Source organism: Labrus mixtus, chromosome 22 (assembly GCF_963584025.1).
Source record: "Labrus mixtus chromosome 22, fLabMix1.1, whole genome shotgun sequence".
Lineage (NCBI taxonomy): Eukaryota > Metazoa > Chordata > Actinopteri > Labriformes > Labridae > Labrus > Labrus mixtus.
In genome coordinates this window covers 7,591,994-7,602,456 of record NC_083633.1, presented here as the reverse complement: position 1 = coordinate 7,602,456, position 10,463 = coordinate 7,591,994, and the positions used below count along the sequence as shown (strand labels likewise).

The 10,463-nt window shown below is 44.7% G+C and overlaps 1 protein-coding gene across 2 annotated transcripts in view; it reads right to left on the bottom strand.

Annotated features, from left to right (window-relative positions):
• Nucleotides 1-2,687: 2,687 nt before the first annotated feature.
• The window catches only part of chst11 (carbohydrate (chondroitin 4) sulfotransferase 11), a 95,654-nt gene continuing 87,878 nt past the window's right edge, over nt 2,688-10,463 (bottom strand). For both annotated transcript variants that reach the window (XM_061029726.1, XM_061029725.1), the window contains exon 4: nt 2,688-10,442. In XM_061029726.1, coding sequence (XP_060885709.1) covers nt 9,818-10,442 — 625 coding nt within the window. In that variant the 3' untranslated portion in view covers nt 2,688-9,817. The remainder of the gene's footprint in view (nt 10,443-10,463) is intronic.

Sequence of the window (10,463 nt, the reverse complement as noted above, 5' to 3'; positions counted from 1 at the left end):
GGAACCACTGAGCGCAGCGGAGCTCCGTGTTGGCGTAATGAGAGAGCCGGTGGTCTCTGCAGCGAGGCCGTGCAGGCTCTGAAGCGGGCTGAGACGTTGGCTGAGACGCAAACACAGCGGCTGCACATTTAATGAGCTGTGGATTACAGCGAGCAGGTGCAACAGAGGCAGGAACATGAAGAGCTGCTGATATAAGTCGTCCTAAACCCTCCCTGCAGTGAGCCATTAGGACCTGTGATGGAGAAAAATGTATAAAGGTCAACTGCAGCATATCAATACATTTCTTCTTCTTTGTGTGGAAACTGGATAATTTAAAACTTTGATAGTTTTACAAGAGACTGAAATGTTAATGTTGTGTTTCCATGTGGCAAATGGAGTCAAGCGTGTCTTCGTTAATAACAATTAGCTAATGATGCATTTGGACACAGCAAACACAGCCGGGATTATAACCGACTAACTGTGGCAGAATGGAAGAGGACAGAATAAACAAGAAAGTACTCATGTGGAGCAAAGTACAAAAACGCTCCATGGGGAAAAGAGCTTTACTTAATTATTGAGGGGGTGGATGTGCTGAATATCCACAGGAATACTCTGTGCTGTAATGTCAAAGAGAAGCTCTTGTTTAAGTTTATAGAGGACATATTATCTCTCTTTTCCACCTTTTCAAGCAGTCCCCCTGTGGTCTAAATGAAACATCTGTGCTGTGCTTTGGTCAAAATATAACATGAATCAAGCACCAGAGGAGGTTTGTGACCCTGTATAAACCAGCTCTCTCAGAACGCTCCGTTTTGGTGTGTGTGTCTCTTTAAATGCAATGAGCCCCCCTGAGTTTTCCCCGTAGACATCACTCCTTTGCTAGTTTAAAATTGGTACTGCAGTCTAAATTCTAAACATTGAGAGCTGTCTCCCCCCGCCCCCTCCTCTCTAGAGTCGATGCTCACACAGGTCACCATGTGGTGGACACTGAAGCTTCAGTGTTTAGCCAGCTCTGCATCGGTCTGTAAACCTTTCTGTGTTCTAACCTCTCTCCATTTTTCAAAATCATCTCCAACATTGATCCTAGTTTGAGCACGTTTCTGCTCGTGGAGCTTATTAGAAACATGCAGAGGCTTTTTAGGTCGGGTACAATCACTTCTATCTGAACCAGTTCTCTTGCCCGCTTCCATCGCTGCAACACCTGTTGGTTTGACCTGATAACTGCTCTCATATCTGGCAAACCGAGGGGCGTCCAAAACAGTTGTGTGTGGGGGGTGCCTTAAAACCGCCTAGCTTCTCTGGTCCAAACAAATCCAGAGCATTCAGGAGCAGAATCTAAAGTTAGAAGGAGGACATACTGGCTGCTGCATTGTTGTCAGAGAAGCCAGCACTTCAACAGAGCATGTTTCCTTAATGTCTGATCATATAGTAAGATCACTTTATCATTTCACTCACTACACATCTTACTGGTTGGACCCTTTTGAAGATAGTGCACTCATGCATGCAGCTCTCTCAAATTCACTTTATGAGACGTGAAAATAAGTGCCCATAGCATGTGCATGTATAATGCACATGCTATGGGCACTTATTTATAATGCACATGCTACTACAATGCAGTACCAAACATGTATACAAAGTGTACTGTCGCCTGTTGGTTATAATGTTAAATGCACAAGTGACCAAGTTTTCATTTTATTGCTCATTATACCGTTAATTATTGAGAGTTTATTGTCTTGGGAGCGATGAAACAGTGAATGACACATTGTGTGTTCCCCGAGCACTTAAAGTCAATTTCAATTAGAGAGGAAGCCGCAGTGTGCAGCTGCTTCACTTTATTAGATCAAGAGACCCCGTAAATTAGATCCATTTAGATGGGTTAGACCCTGTAAATAGAAATCATTCTCTCGGGAGCCATAGGCTGGGCACTGACTGGTGATGATGGTGGGATGTAATAATAGCAGAGACACATCAATGCAGACAAAAAGCAGTGTTGGACTACCTTCACTGCTAGGAGGCAGCCACCTTTACTGCATCCAGTTTAAAACTTGGAGCATCTAGGGTAAGAGGTATAGGCCAGTGGTTCTCAACTGGTGGGTCGGGACCCAAAAGTGGGTCGCTGAGCTGTTTTCAGGGGGTCGTGAAAGTGTCATAAAGTCTGTGAAGCGCTTCATAAACGTGTTTGTTTTGTTCAGTTTCTTGCCTCTGAATGTCTTGTACCGTCCCAGATCCAAACTTCCTGTGTTCCTGGAGCCAGCCTCTTGTGGACACTTGACGAACTGCAGGGTTTTGCACTTCCTCATTAGCTTCAGTTTTCAAGACCAAAGGTTGCCACTTTTGCCAAAACATCATATGCAGGAACTCACTCTTGTTTTTAGAATCACTTAAAATGAACTATTTAATTGAAATATAAATACTAAATAGATCCACATAATGGCTTTAATTTGCAGGAAATTACACTCAGATGTGTATGTTGTGCTTTTTACAAATAACATAATTCCCTTTAAAATGTAGTTTGAACTTGGATTACTGTTATCATGTAATCTGTCATAAATATGGAGACTCTTCTGGAGAGTAAGACAGATTCATGGATTCATTTATGGCATGTTGTGTTCAAGTGCTGCATGGACTTTTCGGTGTCAGAGGCCATGTAAAGCCTGAATATCATGTTTTTTTCACACATGCACACGAGAAATAATCAGAGCGATGCTGAGGAAGTTTCAGTGTCATTTTATTGTGAAAACATCAGACAGGGTGTAGCGCAGGTGGTGCTGCTGCAGGATCGACATCATCGCTCTCACACACTCGGTGCAACAAGCACGCAGTCAATTATTCATGAGTCGCCGTGAGAGCGGCAGAAAAAAAACCAACGGAGTAAAAACAGCTCGGCGAGAGAGAGAGAGAGAGGCCGTCCCGGGAGGAAAAAGAGAGATACAGAGAGAGTTTAGGTGTGTTGCCATGGCGATAACGGAAAAAGGATGATGTTGATGGGTAGATGTCAGAGAATAAATAAATAAATAAGAGGTGCCTGTTTGAATGAGGGTCTTACGTGGAGACGTCCCCTCTAAGGCAGAGTGTGTAGAGCACATACACACACACATACACACACACGTACACACAACGTACACACACTCTTGCAGCCCTCATCCGGCTGCACCACTTGTAGTTTCAGCACACGAGGCACTCTGACACACACACTGCTGATGACACGGTATAAATTCAGAAACAGACACATCTGATTAAGAACTCATTCTTCAAAAAGGCACACACACACACAAACACAACACACACACACACACACTCATTACTGTACAGGTTACACCCACACCATCTGTCGGATCATGGAGCTGCTGAGGAGATCAGAGTGTGGGAACTCGGCTCTCTGAGGGAAGACGCACAAGATGTCAGAGCAACACAGAGGCCGCTGAGAGCACAGCGCACTAACGTGGACATATGTGACAAATACTGTTGGAAAAAGTCAAAGATAATTAATAAATCTGGCTCCTATCTTTGCATACTTTTCTAACATTTCAATGGCTGAGACCTTCTTGGTAGAAATCATGTTAAGGGAGCGTTTAAGTTACTCATCCTAGCAGGTACTAAACAGAACTGATTGAAACAATGGGCCACCTTAGGGACATAACTGTAAAGCATCTCTTTAAAGGAGTAATATGTAACTCTGACGCCTAGTTTTAACATTTTTACTACAGTCCAAATTCAAAACATTGTATCCTTTAAAAGAGTTCTAGCAGAGATGTTTGATTGTCAACAAATACAACTTAAAAAAAGGTAGAATGCTGCATGGCAAGATTAAAAATAAAGATAATATGAAACACTAGAGCATTTCTGAGAGTCTCTTTTTTTTTACCTCACATATGAGCCTTTTTTTTTATCCACATTCGAGAGCACTCTCAAGACTTCATCCCTGCATGATGGTGTGAACATCACCTGAGAGCCTGGGGAGCTTTTCTCTGCAGTCACATGGGCCTCTGCAGGAGCTTAACTGTGTGAAATCTCAGTGAGGGTAAAACTCAAGAGAGGCTTCTGTCATGTGGTGAAGAAGTGAATTTAAAGATGTGCGAAATGGATTTTTCTTCCGAGTTAAGAACGTGGATGTGTTGCAGTTTGTCTTCCTTAAAATGTAACTCATTCTGGTGCTTCTGTTTGTCGTACCTCCGAGTCCTCTAATCATTACGACGACTATAAGGTAGACCATTTGATAACAGTGTCTGATATGAGTCATCAGTGTAGAACTATCTTGCTTTCACACTTGGTTCCAATTGTTTTATAATTATGTTGATGACCTACAACAGCAGAGTGTGAAGTAGCACAGAACAATTTGTCCTGCTGGCAGACACCAGCGTTGTGGGCTGACACCGAGAAAATGAATGAATGCTGACTGTTTGTGTGTGTGTGAGAGTGTGTGTACGTGTGTGTGTGTGTGTGTGTGCGTGTGTGCATGTGCATGTACATGTGTGTGTGTCAGCATGGAGGAAGGCCCAGGTGAGTACAGAAAAAATGCGTTCAATGATTTCAGCGGCTCTGTGTTGGTGAAAATGGAAGGCATAGAGAAACATAGGGGACGTGTGTGTGTGTGTGTGTGTGTGTGTGTGTGTGTGTGTGTCTAGCGACCAGGCAATTAATCAATCCAACATCCACACAGTTCAGAAACAAAAGCAGAAGGAAGAACATCGTGTCCTGTACATTGGAACTGTATATATATGTCAGTATTGCAGGCAAAGAGGGGAGAGAGTTTAATGATCTAAGCTTTGTCCCTCTGTGCTGAAGATTTCTGATATGATCAGAATTTGTCGTGTTTTTGGTGCCAAAAAAGGAGAAAGAAACCAAAACACAACATTTTTGGAAACCTCCTTTCATCTGCCCTTAAAGGAATAGTTTGTCATTTTTGTGAACACACCCACATTACTGAGACCACACCCACTGTTTGCAAAAGGAAGATTTCGCTACCAGTCAGTTAGCCTAACGTGACAGAAATAACAAGCTAATTTGTCACCTTAAGATTTGCTAGACCAACATTTAAAATTGCCTTATCCTCACGTTTGCTAAAAACCTGCACATTCTCGGCTGTAGTTTTTGTTTATGACTGATACAAATATTAGCTCGCTACATTGCTCAAGTAAAACAGTTAAACCAGCTAGTAATCATCAGGTTAGCATTGTAATTATGAGCACGTTAGCATGCTAATTAGAGGAGAGGTAGGCTTCTCGTGGTCAAAATGTCAGTGGCCAATCCTTGGTTTGATAAATATTCCCAGCAGTCTCAGCTGCAGCTAATTTATCTTTAGTGCTAATGTAAAAAAAAATAAAACTAAGACGCTGAACAAACGTAAGTAAACTACTAAACTGCTAAACGCATGTTAGCATTGTCGTTTGGAGCATGCTAGCATACTCAGAGTGCCATTGCATGTAAGCTTAAAGCACTGCTGTGCTGTTCACGCAGGGTTTGTGCAAAGCCAAGCTAATAATGTAGCTACATGCTGCTCCAAATGGATGAGTAGGCTACACGTTGGTGCAGCTTCCAGGCTTGTGAGATGTCTAATAGTCCATCTTGGAAAGGGTTAGCCAAACCTGCTAATCCAATCACTGTCTTATATTCATAACTTGCAGAAATGAGAACTGATTTTCAAGCAGTTTGTTTAGTCACAAACGTCAGACATTTTTTTTAATAATACATGTCCGACATTTGTGACAACCCGTAGGCCCACCGCTTTAAAATCCATTCACTCTACTGCTTATCATGAATACTCTGGATGGACCATTAGGAGGCACAGCCGCATCCAAATTCAATAATAACATAAATGTGAAAATGTAAGAAATCCTAGTGTCCTATATCCTTCTCCACATCAGACAATATCAATTTCAAAACCTGCCTGTCTTCATCTCAGCAAAACAGCGAATATGTAAATCAGTCTAATAATAGACGTCGTTAAAACAGCATAAATGTTGTTGGCTCTACTTCTGCAAACACTGCACGAGTATGAGACAACCGGGCAGCAAGCAGGCCGGGTTATTTGTAGATCCAGGAATTAAGAGCGGGGGACAAAAGCGCCTAAAAATGCTGTTTGTTTTTATCTGAGGCAGAAAGTCAGCCAGGTGCTGTCGCTGCTGGATGGATGGCTGTGGGGACATTTTAGCCGCTCTGTTTGCTTAAGCAGGCTGTCTTTTCCTGAAGGGATGGCAGGGATCATGAACACCGACTGGCTGCTGTTTTTTTTATTTATAAAAGGGAGGCCACTTTGGGAACGAGGTGGGAGAGGTGAAAATAGAGTGAGGAGAAGAGAGGCCTCTGTGATGGCTTGCTTGCAGGCTAAGAGGTCCTTTGTGTGTCGTTCTTCTTCCATTCTGGGTTTTAAATGAGCAGTTTAAGATGAGGCTCAGTCAGAGTGTTTGAGCGGAGAGGCTCAGCTCGACCAAAACCTCTGCTCACAGCTGCTGAGTAAGACGCTGCGTGGCAACAACATCAGCAGGAGTGCTAATGCGCGTGCTGAGTTTGTGTGTGTTTCTTTTTTCTTTTTTGTGCGACTCTCCCAGGAGGAGGCCGTGCTGAGAATACAGCCATTGTTTTCTGCAGGAGGAGGATAGTCGGGGCCACGGGCCAGACCAGTAGCTTTGCTCCTATATTAGAGCCAGATGTGTGTGTGGGGCTGAGAAAATAAGGCTGTTCTCTTATTACAACCCCCCCCCCACACACACACACACTCAGACATGTGCACACACATGTTCAGTAATAATACTTCAAAAGCTACAAGAAGTGGTCTGCAGCTAAAACATCCACCAGAATGTCTCCTGGAGGACATGTATGTCTATTTATAAGCTCCGATTTGGTCATCACGCCTTTCAGATATGCTGACATTTCACCCTCCAGCTTCTTTTTGTGAAGACATCTGGTCCTGACTGGACACGACTCCATAATGCAGTACATCTGGAACTGCTGTATGAACTCTAAACTGCAGTAAAGTTCACTTAACTTGGAAAGAAACCACGGTCCACCGTTAAGTCAAAACTCTTGTTGCATGTCTGTCCATGCTGCAAGACCTCCTGCAAATTATTTATGCTGACCTTCAAATCCATCTCTGACTTTTTTTCAGTACAAAGTGAGACATGCATGTTGAGTTTCTCTACATGTGGTTACCTCCACAGGTGCAGCCAATCACTAATTAAACCTCTTAGAAGCAGGCTCTTGACATGCGGATCGTTACATCCGCATGTGAAGAGTCTGCTGCACAAGTGAGCTTCTTGTAGGCTCTATACTTTTAAAGTACGTCTCTCAATTTATCACAGTCGTGTTCATAACTACACTCTGTCTTGAGTCTAGGTTGTATGATTGGGCCTAATCAGTTTCACTGTCCTTCTGTGCCCATTATCACTAAGAGAGCACTTTCTTTCTCGCCATTTTTTGTGTTACAGCTTCTGAAAAAAATGTACCTTACCTAGCAACGGAGTCGACCATGACTCCGCACTACGATCAAAGTTTCTGTCCCATCCTCGCTCAGAGTCGCTCTGAGAATGTTCCTAAAATCACTCCTAAGCTAGTCAGGAGGTCTCTGAGAGGATGTTTGTGAATACAGGTCCTGGACTTTCCTTCAAACCCTTATCAGTTATTAAGCCAGGTTTATCCCCTTTAGAGGGTCGTGTGAAACTGAGTCCAAACACCTGACATCGGCCGAGACGTGGATACACTTGACTTGAATAATACTTTGTGCTTCAGCAAAACGTACTGTGTCGGAATTTTTTTTATATAATTGATGTTTCTTGTCTGCAAAATTGCCAAAATCTTTAACATGTAAGAAACGACAGCTGGGCCTCTCACTATGTCAACTGCTATTATGTTTGATATAACTCCCCACATGAAGGTGCAATAAACCAAATACACAAACCTACTTTACGAGCCGTGTCAAACTGTTTCACAGCATCATTAACTTCTGAACCTGGTGACTCAAAATGTGCAAAACTACATAAATGACAACCTTTAAAACGATGATTTTGTTAAACAGAGGTCTAGTAGTCTTTGTTCAGTGAAGTGCAACAAAGAGATGCAGCTTTTCCCTAAAATGACTCCTCCACTTTCGGAATTTAAAAGAGCTGTAAAAAACTAAAAGTCTGCCTCCGTCTCTCCCCCTCCTCTGTAATGCTTATACAGCCGCCTGTAATCCAATTGACAGCGTGATGGAGAGTGCAGTTATTAACCTTGACATTGCTTAGCATCGCTAGCATTAATCACATTACAGTGTGAGATACAGTATCTGATCTGTGATGTGGGCAGCAGATTGCCGGTGTGTTCACTGAGCAGCAGCAGCAGCAGCTCGTTCTCAGGCTCTGCATGGGGGGAACGATGTGGACGCAGAGTGCGTGGATCTCTGACGCTCTCACAGACGTTTCGGCACCAAATGTTGGAAATGAACATCGTGAATCACAAACACAGAGGGACAAAGTCATGTGCTGAAATGTACCATACACACACCCTTTAGAATGAAAACGCTGTAATGTACCGGAGGCAAGTTGTGTAGAAGAAATGACAAAACAACTCTTACCAACAGTTTAAAAAACAAATGTCCTAAACTTGTTCATCAGCCCAGAAACAAAACTTAAATCTTTCTCTCTTTAATCAATGATGCAAATTAAATAATATTTTGTTATTGCTGCTCGCAGCAATGCTCCATAAGACAATAAAAATAAGCATAAAGACAAAAGGATATTTTTAATTTACTGAAAGACATGTTTGGTCGTCAGAGAAGGGTCTTTGTTCGTGGGTGTGGTCTTTAAAGTGTCCACCGAGCGCCCCCCCCCCCCCGGGTGGGGCTTTGTGGGTCACAGCAGGGCGGGGTTATGAGATCCAGTGCCTTTAACCCTTCCACAACCACACAGGCTCTTTGTCTCTGTTCTCTCAACTCACACTTTCTGTGCAGACTTGTCACTTGCAGCTGGCGTGCCCGTCTCATCCTGTACTTTCTGAAGTGTTAAGGACGCTCGGTGTTACAGGCAAAGATGTGTGACACGCTTCCCACTTTCCTGCTGCTGCTGCTGCTGCTACAGAAGTCACAGAGTCCTCAGGTTGTAACACAAGTGGTCCCTTCTCAAGATAAGAGACCAGCGACAGCCTGAAAGCTGTCGGCTGTGTGCCATGTTGCCACGCCTCCGTTTGTGGAGGTCTTGAGAGTGAAGTCAGTAGCCATCCATTACCGGGCGTCCTTGAGGCGGTGATGAGCCAGCTTCCCTCTGAAATACATGAATCTAATGAGGGCAAGGGTGATGGGCGTTAACACGCGGCGCCAACAGCGCAGCAGAGGGCATGACTCGGGTTTTACAATTTGACGGAGTTTCTCTATTGATCAAGGGGGGTGGGGGAGTTAAGCTTAGCTCCCACAATGCATTGGGGTCAGGGCGCGTGCGAGGCCGCTGTTTTGCTTTGTAGAATCGGAAGCAGCCTAATTTGTCAGCAGTTTGTTTAAACATGTTGGGAACATCGTTCGGAGAATCCCTCTTCAAGTCTGTCCTCTGAGGATACGTTTTAAAAACACCTTGAAGACCTGCTTCACCCGCACATTTCAAGTCTTTGCATGCGTTTGGTTCGTTTAGCCCACGTTCAGATCCAAACAGAGCCGCTGCATCACCCCACATTCTCCTCTTCAGGCCCGGACAATCACACATTACCTTTCTCTCTTTTAGCACCTGTTTACAAGTCCAATTCAGACCCCACGCCTGCAAGGTAAGACGACAGTTTTTTTTAAAATCAAGTTTGCTTCCAAAATAATCCGCCCTTCACTCGTTTTCTTGCCTCTCCTTAAACGAGGCCGCCATTCTCAGAGTCCCAGCTCTGTCCTCCGTTAGTCCAGCCGCAGGTAGCTGGGCGTGGAGTAGTTGAACATGAGGAAGTCCAACTTGTAAAGCTGGGAGAGCTGGATCTGCTGCTGAGTGCTGATGTTACTGAAGAACTGGGCCGTCATGGCGTCTGTGGTGCGGGTGGATTTGGCGTAGCTGGGGAAGCGCAAGGAGTCGCCGACGCCCACCAGCCGCAGCACGTAGTTCGCGTCCTCTTCCAGCGTCTCGTACTTCCCCACGAGGTCGTAGTGGATGTGACACGGGTGACAAAGCTGGTAGACGGTCTGCCAGTGCTCGTTGAGTGGGCCGTCTCGCTGCGTGGCCGGGTCCACCAGGTACTCGGCGAATTCCTTGAATTTGACGTCGGCTCCGTTCATCAGGGCGTCCTGCGTGGCGTTCTTGCGGTAGCGGCGGATGATCCGGGTGCCGAAGCGCTTGTGGAAGGACGAGTTGTACTTGAGGGTGAACTTGTTCCGGTACGCGGAGACCAGCCTCTCGAAGGGCTCGCGGACAAAGAGGAACTTGAGGTAGTTCTTGAGGCGATGGTTGATCTCTGCGATGCTGTACTGGTTCAGCGTCTTCAGGTTGGCGGGAACGTGGGCTTCGTTTGAAGGGATTTCCATCGGGTCGCTGTGGACGAGAGGCAACACA